The following is an 18,965-nucleotide window of genomic DNA, read 5'->3' as shown; positions in this document are numbered from 1 at the left end:
CCGCTCGTCGATCGATGCTCTACGTCCATTGGAGAATCCAACCATCAATTAAAAGCCCCAGCCCGCGCTTTACGTTACGTGTTACGTCATGGTCCGTCAGAGGTCAAAGAGCTCAAAACAAAGGGCTGTCAGTCATGGTGAATGTGGCTGGTGGGAATGAATGGGGGTGAGGCTGCAGCACCTGGGGGTGTTTTAATCTCAAACTGCGCGGCGTGTCGTGCAATTAAAACAAAGCAAAGCAATGCTTTGATGTTATGAGCTAATGCAAAGTGAGCTGCCCATAATATTAAGAGTTAAACCGGGCGCGCCTTGCAAGTACAGTATTCAGATTATTATTGGCTGCAGATAATGCAAAAATTCCATTGTGGTATTAACTGGGCCTCAGAGCAACAAGCGCAGCAGAACAGCTATTTGATTAGCTCTTGAGAGGATATCTTACCATTGCATAGAAAGATTCAATATTATGTAATTTGTGATATGTAATTTGATGTTATGAGCTAATGCAACGTGAACTGCATATAATAATATTACTGTACGATTGAGAGAAAAATAAATGTTGATCCTTTTTTTCATTTTGTTGTTTTAACATCTCTGTCAGTAAAGCAACTTTTCATTGTGTTTAGATTTTTTTTTCCAATTTAAGACGGACTGGAAGAAGATGCAGAGAAGGCATAGTAGCAATGCTGACAACCTCCCACCAGAAAGGTAAGTGCTTACCATGTCAACGGTTATTTGTGCAACCTGTTGGTTAGACGTGGGTGGGAGAGGGCAAGTTTCAACGTTGTCAATAGCAACCTTTGGAAATATTTGGTAAATTCAAATACTTAGACATTGGTTTGTCATGGGTATTTAATTTTAAATTATTTCCTATGTTTGAAAATTTTAGTTGGAAAATAGTATCTTCTGTGACCCAGCTGAAGCAGTCTGATCCACAACGTTATTAAACTTCAGATTTATTTTAATTAATTTTGGTTTAGCACAGTTCACTTTTCATGACTTAAGAAAAGGAACAAGTTCACAGAAGGTCAACAAGCATCATATTGTGTTTTTTGGATTTTTTTGATGTTCCCTGTGATGAAAACTTTTAACTACTGACATCCACTGTCTGTATAAATAGTCATGATGTGGAGATGCCGGTGATGGACTGGGGTTGACAATTGTAAACAATTTTACAACACCAAGTTATAGTCCAACAATTTTATTTTTAATCCCACAAGCTTTCGGGGGCTTTCCCCTTCCTCACACCGCCTGAGGAAGGGGAAAGCCCCCGAAAGCTTGTGGGATTAAAAATAAAATTGTTGGACTATAACTTGGTGTTGTAAAATTGTTTACAAATGTATAAATAGTGGCAAATGATAGCACAAGCTAGAGGCAGAATACAATTCCTAAATAAAAGGTCCACACCTTATATTATTTTTAAAATTCTGATGGAGACCTGCTGTGTATTTACAACATTTGTGGTGTTTTTATTTCAAATTTACAGCATCTTTTTTATATTATACTGCTCAAACAGTGTGTGTCTTAGCCACAACTTTAGAGAATTGCCTTCTGTAACAGTGTGAATTTTTCCATTTCCTATAGTTTCTGAGCACTGCCATATATATGCAAATGGGGTATATATATATGTGTGTGTGTGTGGATATACATGTGCATGGGGGTATATATATGTGTATATGGAGGGATATATGTGTGTGACTGGGGCTATATGTGTGTGAATGGGGATAGATATGTATGTATGATATTGATATATGTATGATATTGATATATGTATGATTTAGATATATGTATGATTTGTGTGAGCTGTATGTATGATATATGTATGATTTGTTTTAGATATATGTATGATTTATGTGTATGATGTATGAGGATATGTATGTATGCATGATTATGTTATACGTATGAGGATATATATGTATGTATGATATATGTAGGGGACATAGATGGATGTATGTATGGGGACATAGATGGATGTATGTATGAGGACATATATGGATGTGTGTATGTATGAGGACATATATGGATGGATGGATATGTATATGGGGGTGCGCAACCGGATGTGTGTGTGCGCGTTACCGTTTGTGTGTATGGGTATGGGGATTACCGTGTGTGTGTGCGTTACCATGTGTGTATGGGGATTACAGTGTGTGTGCGTACATAAGGGGATTACTATGTGTGTATATGTATGGGGATTACTGTGCGTGTGTGTGTAGGGATTACAATGTGTGTGTGTGTGTAGGAATACTGTGTGTGTGTGTGTGTAGGGATTACTGTGTGTGTATTACTGTGTGTGTGTGTATTACTGTGTGTGTGTGTGTGTGTGTGTGTGTGTATTACTGTGTGTGTGTGTGTATTACTGTGTGTGTGTGTGTATTACTGTGTGTGTGTGTGTGTGTGTATTACTGTGTGTGTGTGTGTATTACTGTGTGTGTGTGTGTATTACTGTGTGTGTGTGTGTGTATTACTGTGTGTGTGTGTGTATTACTGTGTGTGTGTGTGTGTATTACTGTGTGTGTGTGTGTGTATTACTGTGTGTGTGTGTGTGTATTACTGTGTGTGTGTGTGTATTACTGTGTGTGTGTGTGTGTATTACTGTGTGTGTGTGTGTGTGTGTGTGTATTACTGTGTGTGTGTGTGTGTGTGTGTATTACTGTGTGTGTGTGTGTGTGTGTGTATTACTGTGTGTGTGTGTGTGTGTGTGTATTACTGTGTGTGTGTGTGTGTGTGTGTATTACTGTGTGTGTGTGTGTGTGTGTGTATTACTGTGTGTGTGTGTGTGTGTATTACTGTGTGTGTGTGTGTGTGTGTGTGTGTATTACTGTGTGTGTGTGTGTGTGTGTGTATTAGTGTGTGTGTGTGTATGTATTACTGTGTGTGTGTGTATTACTGTGTGTGTGTGTGTGTATTACTGTGTGTGTGTGTGTGTGTGTGTGTGTGTGTATTACTGTGTGTGTGTGTGTATTACTGTGTGTGTGTGTGTATTACTGTGTGTGTGTGTGTGTATTACTGTGTGTGTGTGTGTATTACTGTGTGTGTGTGTGTGTGTGTATTACTGTGTGTGTGTGTATTACTGTGTGTGTGTATTACTGTGTGTGTGTGTGTGTGTGTGTGTGTATTACTGTGTGTGTGTGTGTGTATTACTGTGTGTGTGTGTGTGTATTACTGTGTGTGTGTGTGTGTATTACTGTGTGTGTGTGTGTGTGTGTGTGTGTATTACTGTGTGTGTGTGTGTGTGTGTATTACTGTGTGTGTGTGTGTGTATTACTGTGTGTGTGTGTATTACTGTGTGTGTGTGTGTGTGTGTATTACTGTGTGTGTGTGTATTACTGTGTGTGTGTGTGTGTGTGTGTGTGTGTGTGTGTGTGTGTATTACTGTGTGTGTGTGTGTGTATTACTGTGTGTGTGTGTATTACTGTGTGTGTGTGTATTACTGTGTGTGTGTGTGTGTGTGTATTACTGTGTGTGTGTGTGTGTGTGTATTACTGTGTGTGTGTGTGTGTGTATTACTGTGTGTGTGTGTGTGTATTACTGTGTGTGTGTGTATTACTGTGTGTGTGTGTGTGTGTGTGTGTGTGTGTGTGTGTGTGTGTGTGTATATTACTGTGTGTGTGTGTATTACTGTGTGTGTATTACTGTGTGTGTGTGTGTGTATTACTGTGTGTGTGTGTATTACTGTGTGTGTGTGTATTACTGTGTGTGTGTGTATTACTGTGTGTGTGTGTATTACTGTGTGTGTGTGTATTACTGTGTGTGTGTGTATTACTGTGTGTGTGTGTGTATTACTGTGTGTGTGTGTGTATTACTGTGTGTGTGTGTGTATTACTGTGTGTGTGTGTATTACTGTGTGTGTGTGTATTACTGTGTGTGTGTGTATTACTGTGTGTGTGTGTATTACTGTGTGTGTGTGTATTACTGTGTGTGTGTGTGTATTACTGTGTGTGTGTATTACTGTGTGTGTGTATTACTGTGTGTGTGTATTACTGTGTGTGTGTGTGTATTACTGTGTGCGTGTGTGTGTGTATTACTGTGTGCGTGTGTGTGTGTATTACTGTGTGCGTGTGTGTGTATTACTGTGTGTGTGTGTGTGTGTGTATTACTGTGTGTGTGTGTGTGTGTGTGTGTATTACTGTGTGTGTGTGTGTGTGTGTGTATTACTGTGTGTGTGTGTGTGTGTATTACTGTGTGTGTGTGTGTGTGTATTACTGTGTGTGTGTGTGTATTACTGTGTGTGTGTATTACTGTGTGTGTGTATTACTGTGTGTGTGTATTACTGTGTGTGTGTATTACTGTGTGTGTGTGTGTATTACTGTGTGCGTGTGTGTGTGTATTACTGTGTGTGCGTGTGTGTGTGTATTACTGTGTGCGTGTGTGTGTGTATTACTGTGTGTGTGTGTGTGTATTACTGTGTGTGTGTGTGTGTGTGTGTATTACTGTGTGTGTGTGTGTGTGTATTACTGTGTGTGTGTGTGTGTGTATTACTGTGTGTGTGTGTGTGTGTATTACTGTGTGTGTGTGTGTGTGTGTGTGTATTACTGTGTGTGTGTGTGTGTGTGTGTATTACTGTGTGTGTGTGTGTGTGTGTGTGTGTGTATTACTGTGTGTGTGTGTGTATTACTGTGTGTGTGTGTGTGTATTACTGTGTGTGTGTGTGTATTACTGTGTGTGTGTGTGTATTACTGTGTGTGTGTGTGTATTACTGTGTGTGTGTGTGTGGGGGGGGGGATTACTGTGTGTGTGTGTAGGGAATACTGAGTGTGTGTGTGTGTAGGGATTACAGTGTGTGTGTGTGTAGGGATTACAGTGTGTGTGTGTGTAGGGATTAGTGTGTGTGTGTGTGTAGGGATTAGTGTGTGTGTGTGTGTGTGTAGGGATTAGTGTGTGTGTGTGTGTGTGTGTGTGTGTGTGTGTGTAGGGATTAGTGTGTGTGTGTGTGTAGGGATTAGTGTGTGTGTGTGTGTAGGGATTAGTGTGTGTGTGTGTGTAGGGATTAGTGTGTGTGTGTGTGTAGGGATTAGTGTGTGTGTGTGTGTAGGGATTAGTGTGTGTGTGTGTGTAGGGATTAGTGTGTGTGTGTGTGTAGGGATTAGTGTGTGTGTGTGTGTAGGGATTAGTGTGTGTGTGTGTGTAGGGATTAGTGTGTGTGTGTGTGTAGGGATTAGTGTGTGTGTGTGTGTAGGGATTAGTGTGTGTGTGTGTGTAGGGATTAGTGTGTGTGTGTGTGTAGGGATTAGTGTGTGTGTGTGTGTAGGGATTAGTGTGTGTGTGTGTGTAGGGATTAGTGTGTGTGTGTGTGTAGGGATTAGTGTGTGTGTGTGTAGGGATTAGTGTGTGTGTGTGTAGGGATTAGAATGTGTGTGTGTGTAGGGATCACTGTGTGTGTGTGTGTAGGGATCACTGTGTGTGTGTGTGTAGGGATCACTGTGTGTGTGTGTGTAGGGATCACTGTGTGTGTGTAGGGATTACAGTGTGTGTGTAGGGATTACAGTGTGTGTGTAGGGATTACAGTGTGTGTGCGTGTGTAGGGATTATCGTGTGTGCGTGTGTAGGGATTATAGTTTGTGTGTGTGTAGGGATTTGTGTGTGTGTAGGGATTACTGTGTGTGCGTGTAGGGATTAGTGTGTGTGTGTGTGTGTAGGGATTACTGTGTGTGTGTAGGGATTACAGTATGCGTGTGTGTCGGGATTAGTGTGTGTGTGTGTCGGGATTACTGTGTGTGTGTGTCGGGATTACTGTGTGTGTGTGTCGGGATTACTGTGTGTGTGTGTCGGGATTACTGTGTGTGTGTGTCGGGATTACAGTGTGTGTGTGTGGGGATTACAGTGTGTGTGTGTGGGGATTACAGTGTGTGTGTGTGGGGATTACAGTGTGTGTGTGTGTAGGGATTACTGTGTGTGTGTGTGGGGATTACTGTGTGTGTGTGTAGGGATTACTGTGTGTGTGTGTGTGTGTGTGTGTAGGGATTACTGTGTGTGTGTGTAGGGATTACTGTGTGTGTGTGTAGGGATTACAGTTGTGTGTGTAGGGATTACAGTTGTGTGTGTAGGGATTACAGTTGTGTGTGTAGGGATTACAGTGTGTGTGTGTGTAGGGATTACAGTGTGTGTGTGTAGGGATTACAGTGTGTGTGTGTAGGGATTACAGTGTGTGTGTGTGTAGGGATTACAGTGTGTGTGTAGGGATTACTGAGTGTGTGTGTGCAGGGTTTATTGTGTGTGTGCAGGGATTACTGTGTGTGGGGGGGATTAGTGTGTGTGTGTGTGGGGGGGATTAGTGTGTGTGTGTGTAGGGAATACTGAGTGTGTGTGGGGATTAGTGTGTGTGTGTGTGTAGGGATTACAGTGTGTGTGTAGGGATTACAGTGTGTGTGTAGGGATTACAGTGTGTGTGTAGGGATTACAGTGTGTGTGTAGGGATTACAGTGTGTGTGTAGGGATTACAGTGTGTGTGTGGGGATTAGTGTGTGTGTGTGTGTAGGGATTAGTGTGTGTGTGTGTGTAGGGATTAGTGTGTTTGTGTGTGTGTAGGGATTAATGTGTGTGTGTGTGTGTGTGTGTAGGGATTAGTGTGTGTGTGTGGGGATTAATGTGTGTGTGTAGGGATTACAGTGTGTGTGTGTGTGTAGGGATTACAGTGTGTGTGTGTGTGTTGGGATTACAGTGTGTGTGTGTGTGTGGGGATTAATGTGTGTGTGTAGGGATTACAGTGTGTGTGTGTGTGTAGGGATTACAGTGTGTGTGTGTGTAGGGATTACAGTGTGTGTGTGTGTAGGGATTACAGTGTGTGTGTGTGTAGGGATTACAGTGTGTGTGTGTGTAGGGATTACAGTGTGTGTGTGTGTAGGGATTACAGTGTGTGTGTGTGTGTAGGGATTACAGTGTGTGTGTGTGTAGGGATTACAGTGTGTGTGTGTGTAGGGATTACAGTGTGTGTGTGTGTAGGGATTACAGTGTGTGTGTGTGTAGGGATTACAGTGTGTGTGTGTGTGTAGGGATTACAGTGTGTGTGTGTGTGTAGGGATTACAGTGTGTGTGTGTGTGTAGGGATTACAGTGTGTGTGTGTGTAGGGATTACAGTGTGTGTGTGTGTAGGGATTACAGTGTGTGTGTGTGGGGGGATTACAGTGTGTGTGTGTAGGGAATACTGAGTGTGTGTGTGTAGGGATTACTGTGTGTGTGTGTGTGTGTGTGTGTGTGTGGGGATTACAGTGTGTGTGGGGATTACAGTGTGTGTGTGTAGGGAATACTGAGTGTGTGTGTGTAGGGATTACAGTGTGTGTGTGTGTGTAGGGATTACAGTGTGTGTGTGTGTGTAGGGATTAGTGTGTGTGTGTAGGGAATACTGAGTGTGTGTGTGTAGGGATTACAGTGTGTGTGTGGGGATTAGTGTGTGTGTGTGTAGGGATTAGTGTGTGTGTGTGTAGGGATTAGTGTGTGTGTGTGTGTGTAGGGATTAGTGTGTGTGTGTGTAGGGATTAGTGTGTGTGTGTAGGGATTAGTGTGTGTGTAGGGATTAGTGCGTGTGTGTAGGGATTAGTGTGTGTGTAGGGATTAGTGCGTGTGTGTGTGTGTGTGTGTGTAGGGATTAGTGTGTGTGTGTGTGTAGGGATTAGTGTGTGTGTGTGTGTAGGGATTAGTGTGTGTGTGTGTGTAGGGATTAGTGTGTGTGTGTGTGTAGGGATTAGTGTGTGTGTGTGTGTAGGGATTAGTGTGTGTGTGTGTGTAGGGATTAGTGTGTGTGTGTGTGTAGGGATTAGTGTGTGTGTGTGTGTAGGGATTAGTGTGTGTGTGTGTGTAGGGATTAGTGTGTGTGTGTGTGTAGGGATTAGTGTGTGTGTGTGTAGGGATTAGTGTGTGTGTGTGTAGGGATTAGTGCGTGTGTGTGTGTGTGTGTAGGGATTAGTGTGTGTGTGTGTAGGGATTAGTGTGTGTGTGTGTGTAGGGATTAGTGTGTGTGTGTGTGTAGGGATTAGTGTGTGTGTGTGTGTAGGGATTAGTGTGTGTGTGTGTGTAGGGATTAGTGTGTGTGTGTGTAGGGATTAGTGTGTGTGTGTGTGTAGGGATTAGTGTGTGTGTGTGTAGGGATTAGTGTGTGTGTGTGTAGGGATTAGTGTGTGTGTGTGTAGGGATTACAGTGTGTGTGTGTGTGTGTGTGTAGGGATTACAGTGTGTGTGTGTGTGTGTGTGTAGGGATTACAGTGTGTGTGTGTGTGTGTAGGGATTACAGTGTGTGTGTGTAGGGATTACAGTGTGTGTGTGTAGGGATTACAGTGTGTGTGTGTAGGGATTACAGTGTGTGTGTGTAGGGATTACAGTGTGTGTGTGTAGGGATTACAGTGTGTGTGTGTAGGGATTACAGTGTGTGTGTGTAGGGATTACAGTGTGTGTGTGTAGGGATTACAGTGTGTGTGTGTAGGGATTACAGTGTGTGTGTGTAGGGATTACAGTGTGTGTGTGTAGGGATTACAGTGTGTGTGTGTGTAGGGATTACAGTGTGTGTGTGTGTGTAGGGATTACAGTGTGTGTGTGTGTAGGGATTACAGTGTGTGTGTGTGTAGGGATTACAGTGTGTGTGTGTGTGTAGGGATTACAGTGTGTGTGTGTGTGTAGGGATTACAGTGTGTGTGTGTAGGGATTACAGTGTGTGTGTGTGTGTAGGGATTACAGTGTGTGTGTGTGTAGGGATTACTGTGTGTGTGTGTGTAGGGATTACTGTGTGTGTGTGTGTAGGGATTACTGTGTGTGTGTGTGTAGGGATTACTGTGTGTGTGTGTGTGTGTGTGTAGGGATTACTGTGTGTGTGTAGGGATTACTGTGTGTGTGTGGGGATTACAGTTGTGTGTGTGTAGGGATCACTGTGTGTGTGTGTGTGTGTAGGGATTACAGTGTGTGTGTAGGGATTACAGTGTGTGTGCGTGTGTAGGGATTATCGTGTGTGCGTGTGTAGGGATTATCGTGTGTGCGTGTGTAGGGATTATCGTGTGTGCGTGTGTAGGGATTATCGTGTGTGCGTGTGTAGGGATTATCGTTTGTGTGTGTGTAGGGATTTGTGTGTGTGTAGGGATTTGTGTGTGTGTAGGGATTTGTGTGTGTGTAGGGATTACTGTGTGTGTGTAGGGATTACTGTGTGTGTGTAGGGATTACAGTATGCGTGTGTGTGGGGATTACAGTGTGTGTGTGTCGGGATTACAGTGTGTGTGTGTCGGGATTACAGTGTGTGTGTGTCGGGATTACAGTGTGTGTGTGTCGGGATTACAGTGTGTGTGTGTATGTGTAGGGATTACTGTGTGTTCGTGTAGGGATTACTGTGTGTGTGTGGGGATTACTGTGTGTGTAGGGATTACTGTGTGTGTGTAGGGATTACTGTGTGTGTGTAGGGATTAGTGTGTGTGTGTGTGTGTAGGGATTAGTGTGTAGGGATTACAGTGTGTGTGTAGGGATTACAGTGTGTGTGTAGGGATTACAGTGTGTGTGTAGGGATTACAGTGTGTGTGTAGGGATTACAGTGTGTGTGTAGGGATTACAGTGTGTGTGTAGGGATTACAGTGTGTGTGTAGGGATTACAGTGTGTGTGTAGGGATTACTGTATCTGTGTGTGTCGGGATTACTGTATCTGTGTGTGTCGGGATTACAGTGTGTTTGTGTCGGGATTACAGTGTGTTTGTGTCGGGATTACAGTGTGTTTGTGTGGGGATTACAATGTGTGTGTGTGTGTGTAGGGATTACTGTGTGTGTGTGTTTGTGTAGGGATTACAGTGTGTGTGTGTTTGTGTAGGGATTACAGTGTGAGTGTGTGTGTGGGGATTACAATGTGTGTGTGTGGGGATTACAATGTGTGTGTGTGGGGATTACAATGTGTGTGTGTGGGGATTACAATGTGTGTGTGTGGGGATTACAGTGTGTGTGTGTGGGGATTACAGTGTGTGTGTGTGGGGATTACAGTGTGTGTGTGTGGGGATTACAGTCTGTGTGTGTGGGGATTACAGTGTGTGTGTGTGGGGATTACTGTGTGTGTGTGTAGGGATTACTGTGTGTGTGTGTAGGGATTACTGTGTGTGTGTGTAGGGATTACTGTGTGTGTGTGTGTGTGTGTGTGTGTGTGTAGGGATTACTGTGTGTGTGTGTGTAGGGATTACTGTGTGTGTGTGTGTGTAGGGATTACTGTGTGTGTGTGTGTCGGGATTACAGTGTATGTGTGTCGGGATTACAGTGTATGTGTGTAGGGATTACAGTGTGTGTAGGGATTACAGTGTGTGTGTAGGTGTAGGGATTACAGTGTGTGTGTGTGTAGGGATTACAGTGTGTGTGTGTGTGTGTCGGGATTACAGTGTATGTGTGTAGGGATTACAGTGTATGTGTGTAGGGATTACAGTGTGTGTAGGGATTACAGTGTGTGTGTGTAGGGATTACAGTGTGTGTGTGTAGGGATTACAGTGTGTGTGTGTGTAGGGATTACAGTGTGTGTGTGTGTGCAGGGATTACAGTGTGTGTGTGTGTGTAGGGATTACAGTGTGTGTGTAGGGATTACAGTGTGTGTGCAGGGATTACTGTGTGTTTGTGTAGGGATTACAGTGTGTGTGGGGGGATTAGTGTGTGTGTGTGTAGGGATTAGTGTGTGTGTGTGTAGGGATTAGTGTGTGTGTGTGTAGGGATTACAGTGTGTGTGTAGGGATTACAGTGTGTGTGTAGGGATTACAGTGTGTGTGTCGGGATTACAGTGTGTGTGTAGGGAATACTGAGTGTGTGTGTGTAGGGATTACAGTGTATGTGTGGGGATTAGTGTGTGTGTGTGTGTGTAGGGATTAGTGTGTGTGTGTGTAGGGATTAGTGTGTGTGTGTGTGTGTAGGGATTAGTGTGTGTGTGTGTGTGTAGGGATTAGTGTGTGTGTGTGTGTGTGTAGGGATTAGTGTGTGTGTGTGTAGGGATTAGTGTGTGTGTGTGTGTAGGGATTAGTGTGTGTGTGTGTAGGGATTAGAATGTGTGTGTGTGTAGGGATCACTGTGTGTGTGTGTGTAGGGATCACTGTGTGTGTGTGTGTAGGGATTACAGTGTGTGTGTAGGGATTACAGTGTGTGTGTAGGGATTACAGTGTGTGTGCGTGTGTAGGGATTATCGTGTGTGCGTGTGTAGGGATTATCGTGTGTGCGTGTGTAGGGATTATAGTTTGTGTGTGTGTAGGGATTTGTGTGTGTGTAGGGATTACTGTGTGTGCGTGTAGGGATTAGTGTGTGTGTGTGTGTGTAGGGATTACTGTGTGTGTGTAGGGATTACAGTATGCGTGTGTGTCGGGATTAGTGTGTGTGTGTGTCGGGATTACTGTGTGTGTGTGTCGGGATTACTGTGTGTGTGTGTCGGGATTACTGTGTGTGTGTGTCGGGATTACAGTGTGTGTGTGTCGGGATTACAGTGTGTGTGTGTGGGGATTACAGTGTGTGTGTGTGGGGATTACAGTGTGTGTGTGTGTAGGGATTACTGTGTGTGTGTGTGGGGATTACTGTGTGTGTGTGTAGGGATTACTGTGTGTGTGTGTGTGTGTGTGTGTGTGTGTGTGTGTGTGTGTGTTTGTGTGTGTGTGTGTAGGGATTACTGTGTGTGTGTGTAGGGATTACAGTTGTGTGTGTAGGGATTACAGTTGTGTGTGTAGGGATTACAGTTGTGTGTGTAGGGATTACAGTGTGTGTGTGTGTAGGGATTACAGTGTGTGTGTGTAGGGATTACAGTGTGTGTGTGTAGGGATTACAGTGTGTGTGTGTGTAGGGATTACAGTGTGTGTGTAGGGATTACTGAGTGTGTGTGTGCAGGGTTTATTGTGTGTGTGCAGGGATTACTGTGTGTGGGGGGGATTAGTGTGTGTGTGTGTGGGGGGGATTAGTGTGTGTGTGTGTAGGGAATACTGAGTGTGTGTGGGGATTAGTGTGTGTGTGTGTGTAGGGATTACAGTGTGTGTGTAGGGATTACAGTGTGTGTGTAGGGATTACAGTGTGTGTGTAGGGATTACAGTGTGTGTGTGGGGATTAGTGTGTGTGTGTGTGTAGGGATTAGTGTGTGTGTGTGTGTAGGGATTAGTGTGTTTGTGTGTGTGTAGGGATTAATGTGTGTGTGTGTGTGTGTGTGTGTGTGTAGGGATTAGTGTGTGTGTGTGGGGATTAATGTGTGTGTGTAGGGATTACAGTGTGTGTGTGTGTGTAGGGATTACAGTGTGTGTGTGTGTGTAGGGATTAGTGTGTGTGTGTGTGTGGGGATTAATGTGTGTGTGTAGGGATTACAGTGTGTGTGTGTAGGGATTACAGTGTGTGTGTGTGTAGGGATTACAGTGTGTGTGTGTGTGTAGGGATTACAGTGTGTGTGTGTGTGTAGGGATTACAGTGTGTGTGTGTGTAGGGATTACAGTGTGTGTGTGTGTAGGGATTACAGTGTGTGTGTGTGTAGGGATTACAGTGTGTGTGTGTGTAGGGATTACAGTGTGTGTGTGTGTAGGGATTACAGTGTGTGTGTGTGTAGGGATTACAGTGTGTGTGTGTGTGTGTGTGTAGGGATTACAGTGTGTGTGTGTGTGTAGGGATTACAGTGTGTGTGTGTGTAGGGATTACAGTGTGTGTGTGTGTAGGGATTACAGTGTGTGTGTGTGGGGGGATTACAGTGTGTGTGTGTAGGGAATACTGAGTGTGTGTGTGTAGGGATTACTGTGTGTGTGTGTGTGTGTGTGGGGATTACAGTGTGTGTGGGGATTACAGTGTGTGTGTGTAGGGAATACTGAGTGTGTGTGTGTAGGGATTACAGTGTGTGTGTGTGTGTAGGGATTACAGTGTGTGTGTGTGTGTAGGGATTACAGTGTGTGTGTGTGTGTGTAGGGATTAGTGTGTGTGTGTAGGGAATACTGAGTGTGTGTGTGTAGGGATTACAGTGTGTGTGTGGGGATTAGTGTGTGTGTGTGTAGGGATTAGTGTGTGTGTGTGTAGGGATTAGTGTGTGTGTGTGTGTGTAGGGATTAGTGTGTGTGTGTGTGTGTAGGGATTAGTGTGTGTGTGTGTGTGTGTAGGGATTAGTGTGTGTGTAGGGATTAGTGCGTGTGTGTAGGGATTAGTGTGTGTGTAGGGATTAGTGCGTGTGTGTGTGTGTGTGTGTGTAGGGATTAGTGTGTGTGTGTGTGTAGGGATTAGTGTGTGTGTGTGTGTAGGGATTAGTGTGTGTGTGTGTGTGTAGGGATTAGTGTGTGTGTGTGTGTAGGGATTAGTGTGTGTGTGTGTGTGTGTGTAGGGATTAGTGTGTGTGTGTGTAGGGATTAGTGTGTGTGTGTGTGTAGGGATTAGTGTGTGTGTGTGTGTGTAGGGATTAGTGTGTGTGTGTGTGTAGGGATTAGTGTGTGTGTGTGTGTAGGGATTAGTGTGTGTGTGTGTGTAGGGATTAGTGTGTGTGTGTGTAGGGATTAGTGCGTGTGTGTGTGTGTGTGTAGGGATTAGTGTGTGTGTGTGTAGGGATTAGTGTGTGTGTGTGTGTAGGGATTAGTGAGTGTGTGTGTGTGTGTAGGGATTAGTGTGTGTGTGTGTAGGGATTAGTGTGTGTGTGTGTAGGGATTAGTGTGTGTGTGTGTGTAGGGATTAGTGTGTGTGTGTGTGTAGGGATTAGTGTGTGTGTGTGTAGGGATTAGTGTGTGTGTGTGTAGGGATTAGTGTGTGTGTGTGTAGGGATTACAGTGTGTGTGTGTGTGTGTGTGTAGGGATTACAGTGTGTGTGTGTAGGGATTAGTGTGTGTGTGTGTGTAGGGATTAGTGTGTGTGTGTGTGTAGGGATTAGTGTGTGTGTGTGTGTAGGGATTAGTGTGTGTGTGTGTAGGGATTAGTGCGTGTGTGTGTGTGTGTGTAGGGATTAGTGTGTGTGTGTGTAGGGATTAGTGTGTGTGTGTGTGTAGGGATTAGTGAGTGTGTGTGTGTGTGTAGGGATTAGTGTGTGTGTGTGTAGGGATTAGTGTGTGTGTGTGTAGGGATTAGTGTGTGTGTGTGTGTAGGGATTAGTGTGTGTGTGTGTGTAGGGATTAGTGTGTGTGTGTGTAGGGATTAGTGTGTGTGTGTGTAGGGATTAGTGTGTGTGTGTGTAGGGATTACAGTGTGTGTGTGTGTAGGGATTACAGTGTGTGTGTGTGTGTGTGTGTAGGGATTACAGTGTGTGTGTGTAGGGATTACAGTGTGTGTGTGTAGGGATTACAGTGTGTGTGTGTAGGGATTACAGTGTGTGTGTGTAGGGATTACAGTGTGTGTGTGTAGGGATTACAGTGTGTGTGTGTAGGGATTACAGTGTGTGTGTGTGTAGGGATTACAGTGTGTGTGTGTGTGTAGGGATTACAGTGTGTGTGTGTGTAGGGATTACAGTGTGTGTGTGTGTAGGGATTACAGTGTGTGTGTGTGTAGGGATTACAGTGTGTGTGTGTGTGTAGGGATTACAGTGTGTGTGTGTGTGTGTAGGGATTACAGTGTGTGTGTGTGTGTAGGGATTACAGTGTGTGTGTGTAGGGATTACAGTGTGTGTGTGTGTGTAGGGATTACAGTGTGTGTGTGTGTAGGGATTACTGTGTGTGTGTGTGTAGGGATTACTGTGTGTGTGTGTGTAGGGATTACTGTGTGTGTGTGTGTAGGGATTACTGTGTGTGTGTGTGTAGGGATTACTGTGTGTGTGTGTGTAGGGATTACTGTGTGTGTGTGTGTAGGGATTACTGTGTGTGTGTGTGTAGGGATTACTGTGTGTGTGTGTGTAGGGATTACTGTGTGTGTGTGTGTAGGGATTACTGTGTGTGTGTGTGTGTGTGTGTAGGGATTACTGTGTGTGTGTAGGGATTACTGTGTGTGTGGGGATTACAGTTGTGTGTGTGTAGGGATCACTGTGTGTGTGTGTGTGTAGGGATTACAGTGTGTGTGTAGGGATTACAGTGTGTGTGCGTGTGTAGGGATTATCGTGTGTGCGTGTGTAGGGATTATCGTGTGTGCGTGTGTAGGGATTATCGTGTGTGCGTGTGTAGGGATTATCGTGTGTGCGTGTGTAGGGATTATCGTTTGTGTGTGTGTAGGGATTTGTGTGTGTGTAGGGATTTGTGTGTGTGTAGGGATTTGTGTGTGTGTAGGGATTACTGTGTGTGTGTAGGGATTACTGTGTGTGTGTAGGGATTACAGTATGCGTGTGTGTGGGGATTACAGTGTGTGTGTGTCGGGATTACAGTGTGTGTGTGTCGGGATTACAGTGTGTGTGTGTCGGGATTACAGTGTGTGTGTGTCGGGATTACAGTGTGTGTGTGTATGTGTAGGGATTACTGTGTGTTCGTGTAGGGATTACTGTGTGTGTGTGGGGATTACTGTGTGTGTAGGGATTACTGTGTGTGTGTAGGGATTACTGTGTGTGTGTAGGGATTAGTGTGTGTGTGTAGGGATTAGTGTGTAGGGATTACAGTGTGTGTGTAGGGATTACAGTGTGTGTGTAGGGATTACAGTGTGTGTGTAGGGATTACAGTGTGTGTGTAGGGATTACAGTGTGTGTGTAGGGATTACAGTGTGTGTGTAGGGATTACTGTATCTGTGTGTGTCGGGATTACTGTATCTGTGTGTGTCGGGATTACAGTGTGTTTGTGTCGGGATTACAGTGTGTTTGTGTCGGGATTACAGTGTGTTTGTGTGGGGATTACAATGTGTGTGTGTGTGTGTAGGGATTACTGTGTGTGTGTGTTTGTGTAGGGATTACAGTGTGTGTGTGTTTGTGTAGGGATTACAGTGTGAGTGTGTGTGTGGGGATTACAATGTGTGTGTGTGGGGATTACAATGTGTGTGTGTGGGGATTACAATGTGTGTGTGTGGGGATTACAATGTGTGTGTGTGGGGATTACAGTGTGTGTGTGTGGGGATTACAGTGTGTGTGTGTGGGGATTACAGTGTGTGTGTGTGGGGATTACAGTCTGTGTGTGTGGGGATTACAGTGTGTGTGTGTGGGGATTACTGTGTGTGTGTGTAGGGATTACTGTGTGTGTGTGTAGGGATTACTGTGTGTGTGTGTGTGTGTGTGTGTGTGTGTAGGGATTACTGTGTGTGTGTGTGTAGGGATTACTGTGTGTGTGTGTGTGTAGGGATTACTGTGTGTGTGTGTGTCGGGATTACAGTGTATGTGTGTCGGGATTACAGTGTATGTGTGTAGGGATTACAGTGTGTGTGTAGGTGTAGGGATTACAGTGTGTGTGTGTAGGGATTACAGTGTGTGTGTGTGTGTGTGTCGGGATTACAGTGTATGTGTGTAGGGATTACAGTGTATGTGTGTAGGGATTACAGTGTATGTGTGTAGGGATTACAGTGTGTGTAGGGATTACAGTGTGTGTGTGTAGGGATTACAGTTGTGTGTGTGTGTGTAGGGATTACAGTGTGTGTGTGTGTAGGGATTACAGTGTGTGTGTGTGTGCAGGGATTACAGTGTGTGTGTGTGTGTAGGGATTACAGTGTGTGTGTAGGGATTACAGTGTGTGTGCAGGGATTACTGTGTGTTTGTGTAGGGATTACAGTGTGTGTGGGGGGATTAGTGTGTGTGTGTGTAGGGATTAGTGTGTGTGTGTGTAGGGATTACAGTGTGTGTGTAGGGATTACAGTGTGTGTGTAGGGATTACAGTGTGTGTGTCGGGATTACAGTGTGTGTGTAGGGAATACTGAGTGTGTGTGTGTAGGGATTACAGTGTATGTGTGGGGATTAGTGTGTGTGTGTGTGTAGGGATTAGTGTGTGTGTGTGTAGGGATTAGTGTGTGTGTGTGTGTAGGGATTAGTGTGTGTGTGTGTGTGTAGGGATTAGTGTGTGTGTGTGTGTAGGGATTAGTGTGTGTGTGTGTAGGGATTAGTGTGTGTGTGTGTGTGTAGTGATTAGTGTGTGTGTGTGTGTAGGGATTAGTGTGTGTGTGTGTGTGTAGGGATTAGTGTGTGTGTGTGTGTGTAGGGATTAGTGTGTGTGTGTGTGTGTAGGGATTAGTGTGTGTGTGTGTAGGGATTAGTGTGTGTGTGTGTAGGGATTAGTGTGTGTGTGTGTAGGGATTAGTGTGTGTGTGTGTAGGGATTAGTGTGTGTGTGTGTAGGGATTAGTGTGTGTGTGTGTGTGTGTAGGGATTAGTGTGTGTGTGTGTGTGTGTAGGGATTAGTGTGTGTGTGTGTTGGGATTACTGTGTGTGTGTAGGGATTAGTGTGTGTGTGTAGGGATTAGTGTGTGTGTGTGTGTGTGTGTGTGTGTGTAGGGATTAATGTGTGTGTGTGTAGGGATTAATGTGTGTGTGTAGGGATTAATGTGTGTGTGTGTGTAGGGATTACAGTGTGTGTGTGTGTGTGTAGGGATTACAGTGTGTGTGTGTAGGGATTACAGTGTGTGTGTGTGGGGATTAGTGTGTGTGTAGGGATTAGTGTGTGTGTGTGTGTGTGTGTAGGGATTACTGTGTGTGTGTGTAGGGATTACTGTGTGTGTGTGTGTGTGTGTGCGTGGGGATTACTGTGTGTGTGGTGTGTGTGTGTAGGGATTAGTGTGTGTGTGTGTGTAGGGAATACTGAGTGTGTGTGTGTGTGTTGGGATTACAGTGTATGTGTGGGGATTAGTGTGTGTGTGTGTAGGGATTAGTGTGTGTGTAGGGATTAGTGTGTGTGTAGGGATTAGTGTGTGTGTGTGTAGGGATTAGTGTGTGTGTGTGTAGGGATTAGTGTGTGTGTGTGTAGGGATTAGTGTGTGTGTGTGTAGGGATTAATGTGTGTGTGTGTAGGGATTAATGTGTGTGTGTGTAGGGATTAATGTGTGTGTGTGTGTGTGTAGGGATTAGTGTGTGTGTGTGTGTGTGTGTAGGGATTAGTGTGTGTGTGTGTGTGTAGGGATTAGTGTGTGTGTGTGTGTGTAGGGATTAGTGTGTGTGTGTGTGTGTAGGGATTAGTGTGTGTGTGTGTGTAGGGATTAGTGTGTGTGTGTGTGTAGGGATTAGTGTGTGTGTGTGTGTGTAGGGATTAATGTGTGTGTGTGTGTGTGTAGGGATTAATGTGTGTGTGTGTGTGTGTGTGTAGGGATTAATGTGTGTGTGTGTGTGTGTGTGTAGGGATTACAGTGTGTGTGTGTGTGTGTGTGTGTGTAGGGATTACAGTGTGTGTGTGTGTGTGTGTGTAGGGATTACAGTGTGTGTGTGTGTGTGTGTGTGTAGGGATTACAGTGTGTGTGTGTGTGTGTGTGTGTAGGGATTACTGTGTGTGTGTGTGTGTGTGTGTGTGTGTGTGTAGGGATTACAGTGTGTGTGTGTGTGTGTAGGGATTACAGTGTGTGTGTGTGTCGGGATTACTGTGTGTGTGTAGGGATTACTGTGTGTGTGTGTGTGTGTGTGTGTAGGGATTACTGTGTGTGTGTGTGTAGGGATTACTGTGTGTGTGTGTGTAGGGATTACTGTGTGTGTGTGTGTGTGAGGATTACTGTGTGTGTGGGGATTACAGTGTGTGTGTGTGTGTAGGGATTTGTGTGTGTGTGTGTAGGGATTTGTGTGTGTGTGTGTAGGGATTACTGTGTGTGTGTGTGTAGGGATTACTCTGTGTGTGTGGGGATTACAGTGTGTGTGTGTAGGGATTACTAGGGATTACAGTGTGTGTGTAGGGATTACAGTGTGTGTGTGGTGATTACAATGTGTGTGTAGGGATTACAGAGTGTGTGTGTTTGTGTAGGGATTACAGAGTGTGTGTGTTTGTGTAGGGATTACAGTGTGAGTGTGTAGGGATTACAGTGTGAGTGTGTAGGGATTACAGTGTGAGTGTGTAGGGATTACAGTGTGAGTGTGTAGGGATTACTGTGTGTGTGTGAAGGGATTACTGTGTGTGTGAAGGGATTACTGTGTGTGTGCGGGGATTACTGTGTGTGTGTGTGTGTGTAGGGATTAGTGTGTGTGTGTAGGGATTACAGTGTGTGTGTGTAGGGATTACAGTGTGTGTGTGTAGGGATTACTGT

The 18,965-nt window shown here is 44.6% G+C and overlaps 1 protein-coding gene across 1 annotated transcript in view; it reads left to right on the top strand.

The window, feature by feature from the left end:
- Positions 1-105: 105 nt before the first annotated feature.
- Positions 106-18,965, top strand: part of rnft2 (ring finger protein, transmembrane 2) — a 137,900-nt gene continuing 119,040 nt past the window's right edge. Inside the window, exons 1-2 of the mRNA XM_068005700.1 lie at positions 106-166; positions 624-705. Of these exons, the coding sequence (XP_067861801.1) occupies positions 142-166; positions 624-705 (107 nt within the window). The 5' untranslated portion in view covers positions 106-141. The remainder of the gene's footprint in view (positions 167-623; positions 706-18,965) is intronic.

Source organism: Heptranchias perlo, chromosome 25, assembly GCF_035084215.1.
Source record: "Heptranchias perlo isolate sHepPer1 chromosome 25, sHepPer1.hap1, whole genome shotgun sequence".
Taxonomy (NCBI): domain Eukaryota; kingdom Metazoa; phylum Chordata; class Chondrichthyes; order Hexanchiformes; family Hexanchidae; genus Heptranchias; species Heptranchias perlo.
The sequence above is the reverse complement of the archived record's forward strand: the minus strand, read 5'-3'. Positions and strand labels throughout refer to the sequence as shown.